This window comes from Gymnoscopelus microlampas, assembly GCF_963454915.1.
Source record: "Gymnoscopelus microlampas genome assembly, chromosome: 8".
NCBI classification, from domain to species: Eukaryota; Metazoa; Chordata; class Actinopteri; order Myctophiformes; family Myctophidae; genus Gymnoscopelus; species Gymnoscopelus microlampas.
The window spans coordinates 8,693,780-8,718,686 of record NC_139945.1 but is presented as its reverse complement, the minus strand read 5'-3'; the positions used below and the strand labels follow the sequence as shown (position 1 = coordinate 8,718,686).

Genomic DNA, 24,907 nt, shown 5'->3' with positions numbered 1-24,907 from the left:
AGTGCGTTTTTGGCGTTGGTTGTGAAAGTGCAGGTGGGTGTGGGGACGCGTTGTGAGCTTGTAGATCGGCTGTTTTCCAAGAGGCAATGTATATATGCTTTCCATCGACCTTGTTGCTTGTTTCTCGCGCGACACCTGGCAACCCTGCACGCAGTTTGATCTACCATTGTTCGACAGATAAACGCTAATAATAAGCTGAGATTTGATGAAATAGAAAAACGGGCTTCGCTGTTGCGTTCAGGTCGTAATGGTGAATGTATGTGTGCAAATTCAGATCAATTGCCAGTGAGGAGAAATGGGCACACCGCTTTGCTGACACGATGGCCCCAGAGGTTTGTCAAATTTTAGGAGGATATCAATGCCACACAACTAGCATGTTTTTTAATTGTTACTTACAGATGTGCCATTTCAAAACTTAAAATGTCCTGCCATCGCCAAGACAGTGATTTTCAGGGGATTCCCAGGGCAATAAGAGGGACAAAGAAGGGCATTTAAAATGCTGAATTATTTTGATGATCACTGCTTTTATGATGCTAATTAATTTGAGCAACTGGTCAAGGACCTCTTCAAATCACCTTTCGCCTCATAATGAGTCTGACACCTTCTTCAACACACATTATTTTGTTCTCATGTATATGGATGTCTGTTGAAGGGAAAAACGGGGGTGTGTAGTGACAACTTCTTTCAGGGGCAAAACAGTGCATTTTTAAGGGCAGAATAGGGAGGAAAACATGCTTTTCAGGGCACTTTCAGGGAAAGAACAGTAACGTGTGAAGTTTTGAAGTGGCACATCTGTAGTACCTAATTTGCTTGTGACAGGGTCACAGACATATGTGACCCTGCAGACACGTCTTATTTCTATAATTAATGTGTCAGCAATACATTTGTAATGTTACCCTAACACGTTTGTAGGACACGTTCATGACATTTGGCAAGGTACTGTAGCCTGCATGTATTCCATGCAGCCGCTTTGTTTCTCCTTGAGTGTTTGTAGTGATGAGCTATCAGTGGTGGAAAAAGTACTCAAATTCTTTACTTAAGTAAAAGTACCAATACTGCAATATAAAAATACTATGTTACAAGTAAAAGTCCAGAATAAAAAATGTACTTGAGTAAAAGTACAAAAGTATTGGCATCAAAATGTACTTAAAGTACCAAAAGTAAAAGTACTAAATATTTGAAAATAGCAGATCTACAAGCTCACAACGCGTCGCGATCTTGAAGATCGGCTATTTTCAAATAGCCTAGGTATAAAATAGGGCTAAACTGGTTAATGTATGTTTCATTATATCATAGTTTATATCTGAAAAGTAACTAGTAACTAAAGTTTTAGTAAATGTAGTGGAGTAAAAGTACAATATTTGGCTCTGAGATGTAGTGGAGTAGGTAAAAGGACTGGAAATTGGAAATACTCAAGTAAAGTACAAATACCTCAAAATGTTAATGTAGTTACTTTCCACCACTGGTGATGAGCTATTCATAGTACCCTGCATATAGGTATTAATGCTCTCAAACCTTGCTGAATGGCACGGCTGCTTTTAGTGAGCCCACTTTGGAATGCTTTGAAATAATGGCTAGAATGCTAGCTGTAGGTGGAGAGCCCTCCAGCTGACCATGTTAGCACAGATTCCGACACACTCCACCCACCACACCACATGACCAAAGGAGCAAAGGAAACGCTGCGAGATGCGGCTGAATCTGTGTTGCCAGATGTTGCACCAGAAACAAGCGGCCAGGTCTAGAAAAAGTTTTTGAAACATTTTAAATACACACATCGTGTATGGGCGGCCCTTTGAGGACCACTGGTTTATACACAATTAGGAAGCAAGCCCACATAAGCAACTACACCTGCTCTTGTGTCCCACTGACTCAGCTGCCAGCGAGGAGCCCCCACCAGGAGAACGTAGAGCCTTCGTCCTACTCCTCCCGCCCAACACTCCCCCCTCCCAAAGTCACTTATAATAAGCAGACTTTGTTGGCAACACTGAGTTGAATCCACACACACAGCGACATTCTCAGTCTTAGTTTAACCCATTAAGACCTGGAACTGTGTCATTTTTTAGATTTGAGCTAAAAAGCATTATTTTACACTTTGGGCTATTCAAAAATAGCAGATATACAAGCTCGTAGCGCGGCACCGAGTGCCGCGCTACGAGCTTGTAGATCTGCTATTTTTGAAAAATCGTGAAAATGTGTGAAAATCTTCGAATATATATATTTTTAAAGCGAACATCTTTAACTCAAATCTTTTCCTCTGGGGGGTCCCTGGAACGAAATATTTTGATGGGGGCCCGTGGCCAAATACATATCATTTTGGGGGTCCTTGACATGAAAAAGATTGAGCACCACTGATATAGAAACATACGTTTTTCAGAAAACTGTTGAGATTTAGGATACATGTAGAATCGGCTCCAGGTCTCAATGGGTTAAATGGGAATTTCGGACTAGCCTTGTTCCTACCTTTATGCAATGTTATTATATCCAGTGGCGCTGGAAGTCATTTATTCCAAGGGGGGCTGGGCTCTGCGGGGGATTTCGCGATTTTTTTAATTTACAAAAAAAAAAAAAAATCGAAAAGAAAAAACAACAACTTTTTTTTCCTTTTCTTTTCGATTTATTTTTCTTTTTCCCACCACCAGGGGGGCTGCAGCCCCTACAAAAAAGATATACAATTTAACTTTAGTTTTTTTTTAAAGTTACCTAGTACAACTTTAATGTAAATTTCCTGTTCTACCATGGTTTTGAATCCGGGTCTCCTGTGTTAGTGCTAAAGGTTAAATGCTGGGGAAGACGCGATTAGGTTAAAACGCATCCGTTGCTCTGCCTGAGTGTGGTAAATGAAACGGACATTTATTTAGTGCGTGCTGCCTTCTTCTTCTCATGCTAAACGTTTTACCACTGAGCACGCCTGCTTGCTCAGGGGAGAAATAGAATTTGGACTTTCAGGTCAAACTTTGTGTCAAACCAGAAACAGGATTGTGTGAAAGGCCATGCCCAACCTAGGCACACGATCCAAATGTCTCAAACAGAAGAGCAGGGAGACCAAATACAACCACCCCAATTGTATAAGTTATATTGTGTTAACATACTCTACCTGTATGCAACTGTGTATAGAACAAAAGTCACATTGTTGTTTTATTGTTTTGATTTTGAAGATAATATCTCCAATGCATTATTTATGAAGAATTACCGCAAGCCATGTATATATATATATATTTTTTTTTTCCTTTCACAGTTGCCCTGTCAGCTGTGTCCATGAAGCAGATTTAGCCTCATCCGCGGATGTTTCCACTTCCTTGTAGTGAATCAGTGAATCACTAGCATAATGTCTGTTTTGAGAGAGAGAGAGAGAGAAAAAGATGACAATAAAAACAAGAACATTTCTGACAGTTGTGTAAGATTCATGGTATCTAAACAAAAGAGCAACATGTTTTTATTTGACAACACGCTCTAGCTGTTTGATTTGCAGATGCACATCGTGGTATGATTTATACATGGAAATATAAAGACTGACTTTCATTAAAATTTTTAGCGCCGGTCGTTAGAGTGGTAAATTCGTTCTCCGCGCACCAGATTGCTTTTGTTGTGTGTAGTTCAGCGGGAGGCAATAAGCAACTTACTATTGATTCATTTTCCTCTACAGATTTATGTATAATTCCAAAAGCGTTTTTATTTCCCTGCAGAGCAGTGATTTGCTGACAAAAGGTTGTTGCGATTGCACACGCCCGCCCCCGGGGATAGAAGCCAAGGCCCTTCTTGTCATCAGATCATGTCTGAACAGTAAAAAAAGAAAAAACGCTCTCCACTGACACAAGATTATTTATACGAAGAACAAATTACAAAATAAACTGTTCCCATGATGCAACTGTTATGGATACGGTCATGGCTTTTTCTTCTCAACAGGGACAACGACCATTTGAAAGAATACTTTTTTTTAACCCATTAAAGACCTGGAACGCATCAGTGTCCTTTTGGGATTTTTGGGATTTTGGCTATTCAAAAATAGCTGATCTACAAGCATGTAGATCTGCAATTTTTTTTTTTAATTGTGAAAATGTGTGCAAATCTTTGATTATATATTTTATTTTAAAGCGAACATTTTCAACTCAAATCTCTGGCGGGTCCCTGGAACAAAATGTTTTGAGATGGGGGTCGGCGGCCAAATACATCATTTTGGGGGTCCTTGACATGAAAAAGTTTGAGAACCACTGATATAGAAACATACGTTTTTTTAGAATACTGTTGGGATTTAGAAGACATTTGTAGAATCGGCTTCAGGTCTTAATGGGTTAATATCTAGACATTACCGTTTTGAAATGTTGACCTACAAGCTCACATCACGACACATTGTGAGCTCTTAGATCTGCTATTTTCACTACTGTACATTTTAAATGGGGTTCAAGTGGTTCATTCATAATGTACTTTTTTCCCTTTCTAGAAATGTAGTGGAATCAAAAGTACACCATTTATTTGTCTTTGAAATGTAGTGGATTGAATGTGATGAGTATCAAAAAAATCGAGTACCAGCGGCGGACTGGCCATTTGGCGTACCGGGCAAATGCCCGGTGGGCCGCTGGGCCAGTGGGCCACTGGGCCAAAAAAAATATATATTTTTTTTAAAAAATGTTTTAGGGTTATTACGGTCATATCCGAGTCGCGCGGCCCAATTATTAGTTACGTTAATGTTTGGGCTGGGATGCTTTCCAGCAGGCGCCTCAGTGCGGCCGCAGAGTTCATGTGCAGGGCTGGGTGGCTCAGTGAAACGACCCCCCCCCCCCCCCCCCCCCCCCCCCCGTTGACAAAAGGGGGGGGGGGCGGTCCGGACCAAAATGCCAGGGCTGAATTTTGGTCCCAGTCCGGCCCTGTCGAGTACTCAAGCGAAGTACAGATACTCAAGTAAATGTGCTTCTTTACTGTCTGCCACTGTTGACATGGCACTCCTTACCGAATCATTTTGGCGAAGCACTCGTCCGTATCGCTCTCTCACCGAGGTTCATCGTTTTGCCTGTAAAAATATGTGCCGCTGAAAAGCAGTGGTGGAAAAAGTACTCAAATGTTTTACTTAAGTAAAAGTATCAATACTGCAATGTAGAAGTACTGTTACAAGTAAAAGTCCGGAATTCAAAATGTTACTTGAGTAAAAGTACAAAAAAAGTACTAAAACTCGAGTACATTTTGAATTCCTGACTATTACTTGTAACAGGGTATTTCTACATTGCAATTTTAATACTTTTACATATGTAAAACATTTGAGTACTTTTTACACCACTGATGGTTAGATATTACATGTATACTCCTTTTTCTTTGGGTCCATGTTCAAGTGCGCCACAGTCCATGCAGGTGTCAGCAGTCAAAAGTCAATAGTCAGTAATAAACTATTGAATTCTGCGATGTTCAATCAGCCTCACATCGATTAGTTCAATTTAACCGTGTGAGAACGAGGCACTATTGAGCCATGCTCAATCAGGTGATCAGATGGTTATAGCAGTGGTTCTCAACCTGTGGGTCGGGACCCCCAGGGGGGTCCCCTCATGATTTGGGGGGGGTCCCCAGATGAACTGAAAATGTAAGGACTTTTAAGACCTTTTTAATACCTAAAAATAAATGTTACAGCATCAAAAGTAATCAACAAACTATACTATGAAACATTGGCGAATCTGTCAAATAACATAAGAAAGAGGCAATAATTGTGAAAATAGCCGATCTACAAGCTCACAACGCCTCGCGTTGCGAGGCGTTGTGAGCTTGTAGATCGGCTATTTTCACAATATTTATCTGTGGAACGGAGTCAAACGAAATGGGGGGTCCCCAGTTCAAATATGATTATTTTGGGGGGGCACGGCCTGAAAAGGTTGAGAACCACTGGGTTATAGGAGCATATCCTTGTTGCCTGGCGGAAACCGTGTATGTCCAAAACGGTTCGTTTTTTAAAAAGTATTATTTCAAAAACATTTGAACAAATAGTGAAAATGACCGGTCTGCAAACTCACATCGTGTTGCATGGCAACGTGTTGTGAGCGTGCAGATCTGTTATTTTCACTACTTTTATGTGACACTGAAGTAGTGCATTAACCCATTGAGACCGGGAACGCATCTGTGTCAGTTTAAGATTTATTTTGGCTATTTTTGAAAAATCTTGTGTGCAAATCTTTGAATATAGATATTTTTAAACACAAATCTTTGCTTCAGGGGGGTCCCTGGAACAAAATGTTTTACAAATGTTCTCGTTAAAAAATATATATTCAAAGATGTCCACACATTTTGAAGGTTTTTTTCAAAAAAATTGCAGATCTACAAGTTCATAGCGCGGCACTCGGTGCCGGGCGATCTGCTATATTTTCTTTAAATATCCAAATAAATCTGAAAATGACGGAGATGCGTTTCTGGTCTTAAAGGGTTAATAAACGGGGGAAAAAAAAAAAAAGCGTTTTTCATTTCATGTTTCATCATTTGAAACATGGAGATACAAGGTTTCTGCCTGACAGCATACCTCAGAATAGGCTTCACATTGCTTGGCAACGGGGTCGCATTGTGAGGAGGAGAGAGAAAAGCACTCAAGTTCAAGTGTGTCATGCGTCTCCCTGAAATGTCAGGACAAGTGCTGCATCCAAAGCTGCCATGGGGGCATCATTATCTGTAGGTAACCCTTGGCATTAAAGTACCGGCGAAAAAAAGAGTATTTCTCTTTGGGGATCGATAGACTATCATAACAAAAGAAGAGAACAGGAACTGGAAAAGAATAAAAGAGAAACCTTAGAGATAGAAACTAGAGACTGTAATCATTACTGATGTTGAGTGGAGTGGAGCTGTTTTCATGACAATAATGGAAACTATCAGTGCATGGTGGAAGAAGTACTTTTACTTGGGTAAAAGTAGCCATACCACAATGCAGGAATACTCTGTTACAAGTAAAAGTCCCATTCAAATCTACTTACGGTACCAAAGTAAGTGACATTTAAAAACATTTCTCAACCGTTTTTTGAATATAGCAGATCTACAAGCTCACAACATTCCACATCACGTGTGAGCTTGTAGATTTAGTTTAGAATAGCCAAAGTGTAAAATAGGGCATAAAACGGTTCTTAACACTATTACCGCCAAGCCCGTAGTCCTACGGGCCGTTAAATCCAACCGTTAACCGCCAATCCCGTAGTCCTACGGGGCGGGTGTTTTCCCATGTTAAATCGTGCAGGTGCAGATTCCGGATTTTTTTTGCACTTCCGGTTTCGAAGGGGGCGGACCGGAAACAAAATAATACTGTTTCCGGTTTTTGTCCCGCCTCCGTTTCCTGTCTAGCGATCAACTTTGGAAGCCATTATCTCGGTTTGTTGTTTTGCTCTCCGCATCCCCCATTGTAACGTTTTGCTCTCATTCTCCAAAATGGCTGGTCGGATCGCGTCGCCGTCTTCGGCGTTTTGTAATGTCGGATCCCGTGTTTGTGTCGAACCAAATGAACGCGGATTTTAAACGGATTTAGCGGGGCCTATGACGGAATCAAAAAAACAAAAAAGGTAGGAAAAAGCTTGGCACTACGATGGACGTTCTGAGATTAGCCGTTGGCGGGGGATGTGTTAAAGGAGGAGTTCACCCAAAAAATGACTTATTTTCTATCAATTGCAATTGCACAAAAAGTGACACAGATGCGTTCCAGGTACTTAATGGGTTAAAGGGTCCTAGGATTCTCGTTAATGGCACCCGCTGTGTTAAGTATCTTTTGTAATAATAATCTAAACCTGCAAAGCAACTAGTAACTAAAGCTGTCAAATGATTGTAGTGCAGTAACAAAAATACTGTTTCCCTCTGAGATGTAATGGAGTAGTATAAAGTTATAAAAAAAAAACGTAAATGTTCGCTATACTTTCCTCCTCTGGAAACCGTAGCGTCGAGGTTTCATGGAATGTGCCGTCACATGCTCGCCCGAAATGAGTGGTGACGGTTTTGTCTTTTAAAACAAAATACAAAAAAAAAAAAAGACATCCTCATACAAAAGTCTATCATTATACTGTAGCTGCCGGCGCAGTCGTCCAGATTTCCAATTCCCGGTTCCCTGTGGAGCTCTACACCTTTCCTGACACTACAAAGGCTCTCTCTCTCTCTCTCTCTCTCTCTCTCTCTCTCTCTCTCTCTCTCTCTCTCTCTCTCTCTCTCTCTCTCTCTCTCTCTCTCTGCATGTATCTGGAAATGGTAGTCAGCAGCAAAATGTACTGTTACTTACAACCGACTCAGCTGTCCTGTCCTGGGCGTTGAGTTTAAATAAGCAGCACTATTGTTGCTGTCGGGTAGAAACCATGTACTGTAAGACCAAAACTGTTGCTTTTCAGGAAAGGTAAAACAAAACAATTCCCATGTGTTCTGATGGATTTCTTTTTTTTTTTTTTTAATAGCTGATGTATGTAGGGCCCTGGGGGTCCCCGGACCCCACTTTGGGAACACCTGCATTAGACCACAGACCACCATAACTCTGAGAGTGTACAAATGGAACCAAATGGACCCTTACGGGTCCATTTGGTTCCATTTGTACACACTCAGAGTTACAGCGACATAAGGGTCCATTTGGTTCCATTTGTACACTCTCAGAGTTACAGCAACATAAGGGTCCATTTGGTAACTAACTATCCAACATTTATCTGGGTACCCCCTGGAACCCGCTCAAGGACCCCTGGGGGTCCCCCGGACCCCACTTTGAGAACCATGGCTCTAAGCAAACCAACCCTCTCTCTCTTTTTGTTCCACAGAGAGCGACGGGTTTGGGCCGTTTTTTGTCCAGGAGCCTGACGATGCTATTCTGGCGTTGGACGCCGACAAGAAGAAAGTGATGCTGAACTGCGAGGCACGAGGGAACCCACCGCCATCATACAGGTATAGAGCAGGGATACTCACACATAGCTTAACCTGAGGGCCACATTAGGACAATGGCAAGGGGGCCCGGGAGGGGCCAATTGATGAAATGACATTTATTTGACAAATCAAACACATGATTGGCATGAGATGGTAAAAAATAAATAAACGTAATCATCCGTCCATTTGGGGTTAAAACAATGTTTTTGGTATCAACGTTTCGATGCTTGCTGCAGCTCATGGCTGTAGTGCATATATAACTGGTGACTTGCGATTGTTAATGTAATTAAATGCAATAAAAGCAATTGATGATGTTATTTAATGTGATTAAAGATGAGACATATATTTCGAATGGCATTATATCAACATATTGTATTATACAGTATATTTTTGATTGGTTGATTGGGGGCCAATCGAAATTACTTTGTGGGCCGGAAGTGGCCCACGGGCCAGAGTTTGAGAAGCAGTGAGGATGTGCAGTGGTTCCCAAATCGGCTATTTTCAGTTCTGCCACACTGCCAGCGTTTTCGTGTTTTTTTTAACCTTTTCAACTGGTCACAGAAAATGTTGATCCATTATGATCTATCATCGGACCGTTGTAAACACAAACAGTATCAGTGACCGTCCCCCAGAGGAAAAAAAAATCAAAGGTGTCTTACATTGTCGCTGCACGCCCGAAAACAGCATCTTCCGTCAAAAATGAACGTCTTTCCCACCTCCCCAACTGGCCACAGAACATTTATATTCATTATGATCGCTTGTCAGACCATTTGTAAACACAACAGGGATCACTGTTCGTCGTCCAGAGAAAAAAATATACAACCAGGACTGTCCCTTCCTTTGATAGAGCATGTTGAAAACACCATGTGTCGCCTAATGCAGGGCAAAACCAGTCAACTCAAGATATAGCTGTTTCCAGGAAACCAATAAACAGGAAGTGGACGGTGGCGGAAATCTTCGGATGACGTTAATTCCGGATCCGTGTGATTTAAAAGTGAAAGTGGTCACTCAGGGTGATAGAGAACAGCGAGATCTTTTAGAAAACTACTAAACAGCCAAGTATCGTCCAAACTCGTCCGTGGCAATGTGAGCCTTTGCAGAATTGGACGGGAATGGCAATGAAAGAGTTAACAGCAAAATTGGTGGAATTTATGGAATATATATATTTTTTGAAAATCCTTTGAAATAATAATACTAATGTAAAAAAAAGGAAAAGAAAATAGTTACTCGCGACCCATGAAAATCAGTCCGTGACCCACAAATGGGTCCTGACCCACTGTTTGGGAAACGAAGTGAGGTAGAGGATGTCCCGGTGTGAACTACTGGTACCTGCATTCACCCCTCGTCGCCTCGTCTCTTTTAGCTCTTCCATCTTTGCCCCCTGGACACAAATAACCCTCATTTGTATTGTGTTTCCAGCTGGTCCTTCAATGGGACCGAAGTAGACACAGAGGCGGATTACCGCTACAACTTTATCGATGGGAACTTAATTATAACCAATACGAGTGAGATCACTGACTTTGGGAAGTACCAGTGCAAGGCCCAGAACAGCTTTGGAACAATCTTGAGTCGGGACGCCCTTTTGCAATTCGCATGTGAGTAACCCCTTTTCCTATCTATCTACAGTATCTGTCTATCTGTCTATCTATCTGTCTATCTATCTATCTGTCTATCTGTCTATCTGTCTATCTGTCTATCTATCTATCTATCTATCTATCTATCTATCTATCTATCTATCTATCTATCTATCTATCTATCTATCTATCTATCTGTCTATCTATCTATCTATCAGTTTATCTATCTAATCTATCTCAGGGGTCTTCAACGTTTTCAGGCCAAGGACCCCCTAGCTGAGAGAGAGATGAAGCAGGGACCCCTCTATATTGTATAAAATTGTGTTTCAGATAAAAAAAAATGTTTTACTTGGTCTGCGCTCTTTTTTCCCTCTACACCTAAACCTCTTTGCCAAAAATAGCCGATCTACAAGCTCACAACGCCTCGCAGCGCGAGGCGTTGTGAGCTTGTAGATCGGCTATTTTTGGATAAAGAGCTCCTCAGAAAAGGGATGCTAGGGTTAATGTAAAGTGGTTAATGTAAAAAAAAAAAAATAATAATAATATCACACAATGATTTGGCGGCCCCCCTGTAGTAAGTCTGAGGACCCCCTGTTGAATACCCCTGATCTATCTATCTATCTATCTATCTATCTATCTATCTATCTATCTATCTATCGTATATGCCATTTTTCTCTGTTCTCCTTTTTATACATTTGACCCTTTTTCTTGGCTCTGCAAGCCCCATGAAACATATGCTTGCTTGAAGCTCCAGAGCCCTAAAGCTTCAGTAGCAATTTCCTCTTTCAGGACAAAATGTCCAGACGTGTGATGACTTTCCAACTGCTTGGATGCAAGCGACTGGCTTCAAACTCTTCATCTCTTTCACTTAGAATAGACCTGTTTGTTTGTGGGGTAAATAGACACGGTCTAAAGCAACATTCTGTTGCCGTCTTTATTCCCCATAGACAGTAGGCCGTGCCTGACACTAGAATTGTGTTGCTAAATGGGGCGTGTGTCTCCCACACTCCATACCTCAGTGGTAAATGAGAGCCAACTAGAAAAAAGTGCTCCTCGGAGCACAGGTCTCCGCCAGGTCAGGTAGGTTATTCTGGCCTCCTGGTGGCGCTATAGTAGGCCAATGTGAAAAGGGTGCCATTTCTTCTTAGGCCTTTCACGGCAATAGGACACTGCATTCATGATTTGAGGCATTTTGTTTGTGTGTTTTGCTAAATTAGACCTGCTGGTGGCGCTATAACAGGCCAATGTGAAAAGGGTGGCATTTCTTCCTCGGCTTGGTGGGAATGTTAATGCAAAGTTTCACGGATATTGCACGCTGCGTTCATGATTTGAGGCATTTTGCTCAAAACGGACCAATCCTGCAAACTTTGGAAGCCAATGTTAGCCAATGAGGATGGAATATGAAATATTGGACACATCCGTATTGATCACACACATTATGGAGATACTGTGTACACATGTGCGTGATTTTTGGACAGAATCTGAAGGAGTAATAGCAGTTGTGAAAAATGCAGGGCAAAGGTTTTTCCTTGGCCTCTAGGGAGTGTGCGTGCAAAGTTTCACGTAGATCAGTGCAGTTATAGCTAACAACGCGAATCGGCATGTTATAGCGCCACCATGAGGCTGATTTGAACATTTTCAAGTGGCATTCGTTCCTCTGCCTAGTGGGAAATCGCATGCTCCGTTCATGATTTGAAGCATTTTGTTCAAAACAAACCAATCCTGCAAACTTTGGAAGCGAAGATTAGCCATGGAAATTGGAAAATCGGCCTCCTGGTGGCACTATAACAGGCCCTTGTGAAAACCTTGGGGCAGAGGTTCTGAATTGGCATCCAGGGAGTGTGTGTGCACAGTTTCGCTGTGACTGGGCTAACAGTGACAGAGATTAGCTGTTCACAGAGGGACGGACGGACGGACAGGGTGCAAAACATACTCTCTCGCCAGCCTTTCGGCCTGGCGGAGACAAAAAGCGTCCAGCGCCCACCAGAGATGGGGACTCGAGTTTGAGACTCGGACTCCAGTCACACTTGACTCGGTTTGACTCCTCCCCTTTCTTAGTCCACGTCCTCCCAAGTGCTTCTGTGTTTATTCCTACTAACAACAACACTAATGTTTAGGGCAGTGGTCTTGAGTGATTAGTGTTGATGTATATAAGCTGTCAACAGGTCATGACGTGGTGCGTTGATAGTTTTTGTGTATCTGTTTTTTGTGGTGCTTGACGCACGTTATATGTGTTGAAGTCTAGACATCTGGGTTTGAGAGGCTATGAGTGATGTAAATTTACAGTAGGCCTATATTATAGTCTATATTGTAAGTTGTCACAATATAGTTGTAGGCTACTCTGTTATTGAAAAATAGAACACAGACAATGGACATGTGACACCTTTAAAACCTTAATAATGTCTGCTAGGTGTTTTTATGCCATGTTTTTAAACCCTGTAGCCCTTTGAGATTTGCAAGAATGTAAAGTGTGTTATATACACATATAACACATATAATATGTATTATTATTATATCAGTATTGTCTCCTCTCGCCAAAGTAATTAACTCTGAGAGTGGCCTCAGTACATGCCATTTACTTAGGACACACACACACACACACACACACACACACACACACACACACACACACACACACACACACACACACACACACACACACACACACACACACACACACACACACACACACACACACACACCACCATTAGACATAAAGGGCAAACAGGGTTCTGACATGTGGTAAGGTAAACAAGCCAACACACTGTAACTAATGAGATACAGAGCTATGCATCCACCATGATAATAAGTGGAACCTTATTTCTAACCAACGTTGTATGGAGTTTGCTGTCCTAACATCACCTGCTGCATGGGTGTAGCAGGACTGGGCAATATATCCGAAAAGGTAGCAAAACCGGTATTTATAGTGATGATAATACAGTACATGATTTGAATTCCTTGTTATACGTGATAAGTCACAGTACAACTGGCAGAGCTTTTTTTTTTTGGCTCTTTTGAGACTCGACTTGGATTCGCCCCTCGAATACTTCAATCTCGACTCGGACTCGAGCTCAAAGACTCGAGGGCATCTCTGGTCCCCACGCCTGGTGGTGAAGTACAGACAGAAAGGCTATGGGCACAGAGTTCTGTGCTGCAGGAAAAAAATCCATTGTTGGTTTTCCTCAAAGTTTTCCCTGGAGCTACGACCATAATAGTCATGTTACAGTATGGCTGCAGGGAGCTTACGGCTCACTATAGCGAGCGTACGGTGCGCAGCATTTGTGTTATGTGAACCTAAAGTGGTCACGAAGAGCATACTCACTGTAGAACAGGATCAGCCACTTAAAAATTCCGAACCAGTGAGTAGAACATCTCAGAATGAAGACAAAAATAACACATCAGCGCGGCAGCGGAGGGTGTGCCTGGAGTCTGACCTGCTCTCTCCCATTTCACATAAGTCCACCTCCCTGTCAAACCAGAGACAAGCCTTTTCAGTCGGTGAGGTGGTTTTGTTTGGATATAACGGTGTGTGTGTGTGGGGGGTGGGGGGGAGCACTGTTTGTGGAGAAAGCCCCCTGCTGACAGACATCTTATTCTTCCACTAGGTTACTTTGATTCATTATTCCATTGAGCGGTGTGCTCTGATCCGAGGAGCGGTCTTGACAACGTTGCTCTAATATCACGCTTTCCCCACGAGTCTTATTATCTCATGTATGTAATTTTAATAAAGTGGGAGATATTATAATTTCCTCAGTCTCACTACCTGCTTAAATTGCCGGGGGCATCCTGTGGGAGTATTTCTTGGACAGGCAATCTGTGCTAAAAGTTGTACCTTGACACGACCCCTGAGTGCATCGGCTGCTCCCAGCTGCCTGTTAAGCTTTTCTAAGCCACTTATCTGGTTCACTTTACTCATAAAGCACTCTTCTTTTTCCTCGCATTGTGCACAGTGCATCTCTTCAGCTTCATGCAGTATTCATATATTATAATACTATGCAACTACATGGAAACGATTCATCAGTTATTTGATTAACGGAAGATCAATGAATTAAATAACTACATTTGTTTAGTGACGTATCTTGTAATATCTATGTGCATCAAGAACAAGAGTAATGTGAATTAGCCTGGGATCCAGCATGATTCACTACGTTCGGTGGATTTTTTTTTTCTCACTTCGCTTCTCAGTGTGGAAAGGCTCCAAGGGAGGCGGGACATGCCATACGGCTGAAAACTAACCGTGGCTTCTGATTGGTCTGTGGTGCGGTGCGGGATAAAAAAAACACCAGTATGATCGGTGCGATTCGTGATTCGTTGGAACAACATCCAATCAGCAACGACGTTGCCTACGTAACATATGTAGTGAACGTAGTGAAGCAGGCTGGATCCCAGGCTAAATGTGAATGTGTTTCTTAATGTTTTTTTCCCAATATTTTTTCATTTTTGTTCTTTATTAATTTACAACCATCTCAACAGGGGTGGTACCGCCCCGCTAGGAGGTGTTCAGAGAACGTCAGGGGTGCTAGAAGCAAAAAAAATTAAGGGGTCACAGAGGCACTGTTGGGGGTTATTTGTGTTTCTTTCTTCTACTTGTTTGCACATTTTCCTCATTTTGGTCATTTAGACTTCCGTTCATAATCTCAAACTGCAGTCAAATGAGGTTAGTGAATCCATGGCCGCTGGTGTTCAGTTGTTCATCTACTGCAGTAAAATCGCCTGTGTTGAATGCATGGTTTAACACATTGACCGCCATAGGTTAATCTCATAATGTACTCACCAGTGCCAACGTTTTATTGTTGTTTTTTGTTTTTTTCACGTCGGCATAGACCTTGTTAAAATCCTTAAAATTGAGCCGTGCACTGTTTGTAAACATCGCAGACATCTGCCTGCTTCTACCACTGAAGAACGCGTGTCAAACGGTGCCTCCATGTTGTAGTTAGAACGGTTTATGTTAAACAGAGATCGACGAGGAGAAGAAAACAACAAGGAGAAAATTTAGTTTCAGTTTCGTCATTATTCCGGTGGTGTTACAATGAAATGGTCTGTGTAGAAAATTGAAAAGAAAAAAAAAAAAATCGAAAAAAAGGAAAAAGCACCACGGCCCGTAGGCTACGGGATCGGCGCTTTATGGTTGGATTTATCGGCCCGTAGGGTAGAGTGTTAATGGAGTTTTTTAAAGGACGACTTCACCGCTTTTCAACCTACAGTATCTTCATATAATATATATAAAATGGTACCATTTTTTTCTACTTGGTCTGTGTCTCATAGGAGGGCTGTGGACAGTTCAGAAACCCGTCTACCAGTGACATCGTTAGGCATGATTTTTTTTTCCAACAAGATTTCACATTTTTTATTTAGATTTTTATTAACGCGAGAACAATGGCTTCTTTTTTTGCATTGCAACTTTCCAGGAATAGAAAGCCTGCAGTTTCTATTAGCTTGGATTCCCCATTGATGATGTCACTGGTAGACGGGACTCTGAACTGTCCACAGCCCTCCTCTGAGACACAGACCGAGTAGAAAACAATGGTACCATTTTATCATGAGTATTAGTGAGGACCTATTATATGAAGATAGGTTGAAAAGCGGTGAAGTCGTGCTTTAACAGGTGGAAGTGTGTCTGGGACAACTAGTGAAGACTAATTCATAGTTTCTGTACGATGGTGTCGCTTGCCAAGAAGACTCATTGATTTGTATATCTCGTTGCTGTCGGGCAGAAACCTTTTATCTCTATAGTTTAACTTATTTATAACTACTTTTTTGTAAATTAACACCCTACTTGATCATACTACAGAGTCACACAAATCATTAAAAGTAGCAGATATGCAAGGTCGAAACACAGCTCGGAACGCAGCGACGCGTTTTGAGCTTGTAGATCAGCTACTTTTGCTATTGTTTTGCATTTGAATCCTGATATGTAACAGTTTTAGACATCTGTTGTCTTCGCACGTGACACAGTCCTACTATGTCGGTTAAGCATTTAAGCCACACGTGTGTTTCCCAGCAGTTGTTTTTATCTAATAGGAAAGTTCCACTGTCCCAGAAAATTGTCATTTGCCGAATCATTTTCAACTACAGTGAACTACAGCCGAATTCAATTAATTGTGAGTGCAATTCATTTAGATTCTAAATTAATTGTATTCAGAGCGTGCGGGTACATTGTCACGCTCGCTGTGTTAAATTGACATCAAATAAATAATCAACAGATTAATTGATGATGAAAATAATCATTAGTGGCAGCCCTGTCTGCAACAGTTCCATGTCTGACTCTGCTGTTTGCCTTCAAACCGGACCCTGCAATAAAAAAACGCCAGTCAGAGAAGACAAAGCGAGCTGGCCTGCAGCCTGCATTGAGATGCAAAGCCTCGCCTGTCTCTTTCAGCATAACGAATGGGTGGCTATTTTATCCCTCCAGCTTGGAATTCAAGGTGGTCTGTCTTAATCTGGTTGGCATTACACATTCTCACGCGCTGAAGCAAAGCGTTGATCCCCCGAAGTTGTAAAGTCTTGGAAGTTCTTTGATCGTTTCAATAACTTATAATGGAACACATCCAATAAGTAAAGAGAAAAAAAAATCCCATTCCTGTTTCAATCACGTAGGATTGACTGTGCATTTTTGTATTGATATTAACATGTGGAGACTTTTGAGACTCTGTACTAGTCTAAGCACAGAGAATTCCGGGTCCACTTTTTGACACTCCCGGACTTAAATTATTAATCAAAAAGGGTTTTCAAAGAAGTACTGCTTAACTCCCAAATGGTGTGGACTGCAGACTTGCAAAGAAAATAGTTCCACTGCACTCCGTCTTTGATGAAAAACATATATAGGACTTATTTCGAGCAAGGCAACACATTATGACCAACGCGTAGCCTATCGACCTAGAAGGTCTTCATCAGGGTCTGTCTAACATTTTGGCTAATCAGTCACACTAAAATACAGCCATGTTCCGTACGTTAATACGTCATCATGTCATTTGAATAACCGTTCAAGTGAGCACAAATTACCAAATAAATCACAAAGGGAAAGATGGCGGCAACACCCAGAGTGACCAACACCAAATAAACTATTAAACATATGTGAAAACATGAGAAAAACAGTATTCACACAGTACTACATATTTGCACAGTAGCCAAAGAGCACCTACTGTATCTATCAGAGCCACTGGCTGATCCGTGCAGCGCTTCTTTTTTCTCTTTTTAAATTATTAATACTCTTCTGTGCAGCTTCATCTACTAGAACTTTATTGAGCAGGTTAACCCATTAAGACCTGGAACGCATCTCTGTCACTTTAGATTTCTTTGGCTATTCAAAAATAGCAGATATACAAGCTCATAGCGCGGCACCGAGTGCCGCGCTACGAGCTTGTAGATCTGCTACTTTTGAAAAATCGTGAAAAATATTTTTTTTTAAAATATTTTTTCCCGATTTTTTTTTTTTTTTTAGGATTTCGAAAATGTTTAGAAGCGGCCTCAGGTCTTAATGGGTTAAAGGTCAATACACCGCTTTCTTCCATCTACACCTTATAGTCCACCTACAAGCTCAAAACGCGTCGAATTGCATCGCGTTTTGAGCTTGTAGATCGACTATTTTTTGGCTAATGTTCTCTCCCCCAGAATATGGACGCTGGGGTACAAGCGGTTATAAGGGTTGCCAGACTAACTAACTGCATGTAGGCCAGCGGTTCACAAACCTTTTCAGCTCATTGTTTGGGAACCACTGCGAACTGAAGGTGTGTCTCAAGGGGGTAAGGCAACCTCGCCGTCTGTATGCAGTCAATAAGCAGGGGCTCTATGCGCCAGTGTTAATTTTGTCGACTAAGACTAAAGGTCATTACACACCGGCCATTATGCGAATATACGCAAAATTCGGACTTGTTCCGAATACTTAAAAGACGCTTTTTCGCTCCATGGACTGCATTGACTTTATAAGGTTTTAAAAAAAAACGTATTATTCGCATGAAAAAATCGCCCCCCGGTGTGTAAGGAGCTTAAGTATAAGTATATTATATTTAGTTGACTAAGACTAAGACTTAAGGTCATTATACACCGGCGATTATGCGAATATACGCAAAATTCAGATTCGTTCCAAATAATTAAAAGACGCTTTTTCGCTTACATTTTTCGCTTTTTCGCTCCATGGAAGATTGCATTGACTTCATAAGGTTTAAAAAAAATATGTATTATTCGCCTCCGGTGTGTAAGGAGCTTAAAGGTAGGGTAAGTGATTTTCTTTGGTTAGAATAAGTGTTAAATAGCTCTACAGTATATTCTGATAGTACTCATTGCTATAGAGTGTTTGTTCAGTAAAAGGAGTCTCCTTGTCTCTCCAGCTCTTTATTAAACAGAAAATGCATTTTCGTTTCAGTTTCATTTAAAATTGTATCCAATCAGGATAGAGAACTCAATCAGGATACAGATTAAACAAGTGAAATTGGAAGTGATGACAGAAATGAGCAGGCAAAATTGTAACTGGAACACTATAAAAATGAAGCTTAAAAATGGGTACTTTCTCCTGATTGGCTGAGATTTTGACACCTACCGGAAAATGTATTTTCTGTTTATTAAAGAGCTGGAGAGACGGGGAGACTCCTGTTACTGAACAAACACTCTATAGCAATGATTACTATCAGAATATAGTGTTTTAACCTTTTAACAAAATACTTTTTGTTTTAACCCAAAAATATCACTTACCCTACCTTTAAGACTAAATCAGAATTTGCTGCAGTGTAATTGTTTTAGACTAAAATACTAAGGTTTTGATATTTAGTCGACCAAGACTAAGACTAAGGCTAAACAATTTCAGAAGACTAAAATGGGACTAAGACTAAATGGTGTGTTCATTCAAAAGAATAAGACTAAATCAAAATTTTCTGTCAAAATTAACACTGCCACGCACAGCAGCAGCCATATTGGAAAACAAATTGGGCATCTTCCTCACTTCCTTCACAGGTGTTACCAATGATACTAACGAAAGGCTCTGCTCCATTCTGGTCAAACAGAGTCAGGGTACTGATATTGTGCATGTTTGCTACCTGGAAACACTCTGCTACACCAGTGGGTCTCAAAGTGTGGTCCAGGGACCATCATGGTTCCTTGAGGGGGTTCCAAATGGTCCCTTACGAGTTTGTAACTCTGAGAGTGTACAAATGGAACCAAAGGGACCCGTATTTGTACACTCTCAGAGTTACCGGGGTCCTTGAAATTAAAACGTTTGAGAACCACTGTGCTACACTAAATGGAACAGAGCCTTAATTTCTATCATTGGTAACACATGTGACAAACGTTATTTCCAATAGAGTACAGAAGTCCTGACGTCACTCGCTCATCCCCAGGTTCGTAAAGTAATTTCTTTATGGAGAATAACATTGGGTCATCATAGAATCGTCTCATATAAGAATTGTGGTCCAAAAATAAACAAACTGTCTCGGCGATATTGTCAGAAAGGAGGTTCTGAATCGTTTATGATACTCTGTCACTTATATTTGATACAGTCTGTTTCTGGCAAAAATTGAACTAATTCTGCGGAAGTAACATTATCGTTTTCTCACCGTCAGTTGATGCTTCATATCCATAAGAGTAAAACCAGGGTTTTTTCTTTATTTTTGGAACACAGTTCTTATTTGACGCGATATTAAATACGTCTATGGGGATTCAGAATGGGGGTGGAAAACCGCGAACCAGGTAGACAAACCAAGGATGTGTAAATGACGTCAGACTTCGGTGCTCTCTATGGCTGCTGTGCATAGAGCCTGTGCGTCAAGGAACGGCCAAGTCCCTCTCTCTCTTCTTTATTCAAATCTATTCTGCTCACTGGTTGTGTTGTGTGCCTCCAAACATTCTCCAGTATAGGAGCCTTCTTTTCTCTCTCTCTCTCTTTTTTTTTCACTCTGAAGAGGCTGAACTCACACAGTTGGGCTGTTTCTCAGCCGTGACTTTGAAGAGCAGCAGGCAGCAGAGTACTGTGATCCCTGTCCCCAGGGAGATCTTCTGCTGCTGCTGCTGCTCTCTCTCTCTCTCGCTCTCTCTCTCTGTCTCTCTGTCTCTCTGTCTCTGTCTCTGTCTCTGTCTCTGTCTCTGTCTCTGTCTCTGTCTCTCTCGGTCTCTCTGTCTCTCTGTCTCTCTGTCTCTCTGTCTCTGTCTCTGTCTCTGTCTCTGTCTCTGTCTCTGTCTCTGTCTCTCTGTCTCTCTGTCTCTCTGTCTCTCTGTCTCTGTCTCTGTCTCTGTCTCTGTCTCTGTCTCTGTCTCTGTCTCTGTCTCTGTCTCTCTCGGTCTCTCTGTCTCTCTGTCTCTCTGTCTCTCTGTCTCTCTGTCTCTCTGTCTCTCTGTCTGTCTCTGTCTGTCTCTGACTCTGTCTATGTCTCTGTGTCTCTCTCTCTCTCTCTCTCTCTCTCTCTCTGGTGGAAGAAGTACTCAGTTTATTTGTGTTACTTAAGTAAATCGAGCAATACCACAATATCAAAATAATCGGTACAATCAGAGTAAAAAGTAAAAGGCCTGCATTTAATTTTTTTCTTGAGTAAAAGTAGAAATGTATTGGCATCTTACCTAAGTAAAAGTACTCTTTACTCAACAAATGCAAACACTCTGGTAAACTAAAAGTACCTCAAATATGTACTGAAGAACGTCACTTGAATATCGTCTCTCATATGTCCAAAACTTTTACTTTTCTGCATTCAAATTCAAAAGCATCAAAAGTAGCTGATTGACGAGCTCAAAGCGCGTCGCCTCGTGCCACATTTCAAGCTTGTGGATCTGCTACGTTTGATGCTTTTGTGTGACGCGTTAGTATACCCATTGAGACCTGAAGCCGATTCTACATGTCTCCTAAATCCCAACAGTTTTCTGAAAAACGTTTGTTTCTGTATCAGTGGTGCTCAATCTTTTTCATGTCAAGGACCCCCAAAATTATATCTATTTGGCCGCGGACCCCCATCAAAATATGTTGTTCCAGGGACCCCCAGAAGGAAAGATTTGAGTTAAAAATGTTCTCTTTAAAAATATATATATTCAAAGATTTGCACACATTTTCACGATTTTTCAAAAATAGCAGATCTACAAGCTCATAGCGCGGCACTCGGTGCCGCGCTATGAGCTTGTAGATCTGCTATTTTTGAATAGCCCAAAGTGTAAAATAATGCTTTTTAGCTCAAATCAAAAAATGACACAGATGCAGGTCTCAATGGGTTAATACAAATATGTAGATATACTTAGTTACTTTCCCCCACTGCGCGCGCTCTCTCTCTCTCTCTCTCTCTCTCTCCCCCCCCCCCCCCCCCCCTGGCTCAGACTCAGGTACAGGAGCCAAAGCTCTGAACCGATCGGTGGTTCCTGACGACAGACTGAAATCATTACTCCACTATCTCGGGCTGCCGATCTGGTCAAATGATTGATCGCCACCGAGCACCTGCTCTTTGCGATGGCGACGGCACATTTCTGCGTTCAGCCGTGGACACAAAGTAGTATACTCGAGTAACTACTTAAGTATTCACAAGTAAAAGTACTTTTTCTTTTTCATATCAATGTGTTGTGCTGTGACACGTTGTGAGCTTGTAATTCGGCTATTTGCACCATATCTGAAATATAGGGCTTAACCCATTAAGACCGGGAACGCATCTGGTGCCATTTTAGATGTATTTGTCTTTTCAAAAATAGCAGATCTACAAGCTCATAGCGCGGCACCGATTGCCGCGCTATGAGCTTGTAGATCTGCTATGTTTGAAAAATCGTGAAAAAAACTGTTTTGCATCTTCCTTTTAAGAATCGGAATCAGTCCTTAACCCACTAAGACCTGGGACTGTGTCATTTTTAGATTTGAGCAAAAAAGCATTATTTTAGACTTTGGGCTATTCAAAAATAGCAGATATGCAAGCTCGTAGCGCGGCACCGAGTGCCGCACCACAAGCTTGTAGATCTGCTATTTTTTTAAATTCTTGAAAATGTGTGCAAATCTTTGAATATATATATTTTTAAAGCGAACATTTTTAACTCAAATCTTTGCTTCTGTGGGTCCCTGGAACAAAATATTTTGATGGGGGTCCGCGGCCAAATACATATAATTTTGGGGGTCCTTGACATGAAAAAGATTGAGCACCATTGATATACAGCAGAAACATACGTTTTTCAGAAAACTGTTGGGATTTAGGAGACATGTAGAATCGGCTTCAGGTCTCAATGGGTTAATGGGTTAAGTGGTTAATTCATAATATATGTTTGTAAGTTTGGGTCCTAAGAGTCCCTTCCTAGAAATGTAGTGCAGTCAAAAGCACAATGGGCCTGATTCACTAAGCTCCTTTACGCCAAAATGTTGTACTTTTTACGCAAATTCCAACGTTAGGAGTCCGATTCATCAATCTTTTTTTGTCCGTGAATTTCGACGGGCGTCCACTACAAGCTTGTGTCATCAGAATGCCTTATTCTTCATGCAAAATGTGTCAACAGTGGTGTAAAGTAACTAAGTACATCTACTCAAGTTTATTTTCAGTTGACGCATTTAGAGCCTTTAATTATTAGTTCCCTCGGCGTGTTCGCCCATTTGCAAGTGTGGCCACGGTTTCGCTATTGGGCTTTCATGCCGACTCCAATGTATTAATTTATGATATTGACCACTTCACATGAACACAGCCTTAGCATCTTGATGAGGATACAGTATGGATGAAATCTAGCTGTGTCCATAACTCCATTTCCAATTCCGATGTAGGAGAGTGGAGGGTTCATCCAAATAACACAATCTCCTCAGAAATCAATAAAGCTTGGATATTGGCGCATTATTCCAGCATCAACTTTTTACCTCGGCAAAGGTGAGCGAGCAATTGTTCAGTAGATATCGAATATAGCAATTGTTCAGTAGGGCTTATATAATATCCATTCCAAGTTGTATTAGCCTTTGGTCGTGAGGTTAACGTGTGAGGTTAACGCTTCTTAATGCTCATTACGCGTGAGAGTTGTCTGTTAACTTCATTAACGTTCGCTTGCGCTGATCTACACGTTGTCAAGTGGGTGCGTCCCGCCGCGTTGTATAAGCTTGTAGATCTGTCCAGTTTGAGCAGTGGTGAGGTTTATAAATGTAGCGGAGTATGAGTCATGAGCTTCCCAAAAAATGTAAATACTCAAAAAACACAAAATATTTTGTTAAGTACTCAAGTAAATGCACTTAGTTACTGTCCACCACTGTCTGCATTGCAGTTCTTTTTTCCGTTTGCAGCATTTAACCCATTAAGACCTGAGGCCAATTCTTACTTAAGTCTTCTAAATCAGTTTTCTGAAAAACTTATGTTTCTATGTCAGTGGTTCTCAAACGTTTTCATATCAAGGACCCCCAAAATGATATGTAATTGGCCGCCGACCCCCATCTCAAAATGTTTTGGACCCCCAGAAGCAAAGATTTGAGTAAAAAAATTTCACTTTAAAATAATATAAATATATTAAGTTGCACACATTTTCTAATTTTTTCAAAAATAGCAGATCTACAAGCTCGTAGCGCGGCACTCGGTGCCGCGCTACGAGCTTGTAGATCTGCTATTTTTGAATAGCCAAAAGTGTAAAATAATGCTTTTTTTTTTTAGCTCAAATCCAAAAGTGACACAGATGCGTTCCAGGTCTTAAAAGGTTAAAGACTTAGTAAATATGTCGATGGAACGAACACTGCTAAATCTGCAGGTCAGATCGTGTTGCCTGTTATGTAATGAGATGTTGTTAATTTCGCCCCCCAGTGTTGGCCACATTTAGATTGCCGTCCATTGATTTGTGGTAGTTTTACCTCATTAGAGAGACATTGATATTGATCCACTTACATACAGTACAGTACGTCTCGTTTTACAGAAGGAAATAATAACGGGTCACGCGGGTTTGCTTGGTCTTCTGGTACTTGGAATTTTAGTGAAACTCGAGCATTGCCTTTCCCGGTATTCTGCATACGCAGTAACCCCCCCCCACCCCCCCCCCCCAACCTAAAATCTACCTTCTATCTCTTCTTAACCCATTAAGACCTGAAGCCGATTCAACCATTTGTCTACAGTATTCTGAAAAAAAACGATGTTTCTATATCAGTGGTTCTCATACTTTTTCATGTCAAGGACCCCCAAAATGATATGCATTTGGCCGTGGACCCCCATCTTTTTTACCATTTTTCAAAAACAGCGGATCTGCAAGCTCGTAGCGCTATGAGCTTGTAGATCTGCTATTTTTGAATAGCCAAAGTGTAAAATAATGCTTTTTAGCTCAGAGAGAGAGAGAGAGAGAGAGAGAGGGAGAGAGGGAGAGGGAGAGAGCGATATGTCTAAAATTCACCTCCCAATTAAAATCTGTCTAAAATACCAGACACCGTTATAGAACCCATTTCCTTCTATGGTTGCGAGGTCTGTCGTCCACTTGCCAACCTTGAAAAATTGTATAAACACCAAATTGAGACTTTGCAAATCCATTCTCTGCATCCAATTCCCCTTTAGGCTAGTCGTTAAGATGTTGTCTTTCCACGCGTGTGACCCAAGGTTCGAATCCCG

General features: G+C 41.3%; 1 protein-coding gene across 2 annotated transcripts in view; it reads left to right on the top strand.

Annotated features, from left to right (window-relative positions):
* Positions 1 to 24,907, top strand: part of cntn5 (contactin 5) — a 400,683-nt gene that overhangs the window by 175,659 nt on the left and 200,117 nt on the right. For both annotated transcript variants that reach the window (XM_084063872.1, XM_084063871.1), the window contains exons 4-5: positions 8,736 to 8,859; positions 10,258 to 10,433. In XM_084063872.1, coding sequence (XP_083919998.1) covers positions 8,736 to 8,859; positions 10,258 to 10,433 — 300 coding nt within the window. The remainder of the gene's footprint in view (positions 1 to 8,735; positions 8,860 to 10,257; positions 10,434 to 24,907) is intronic.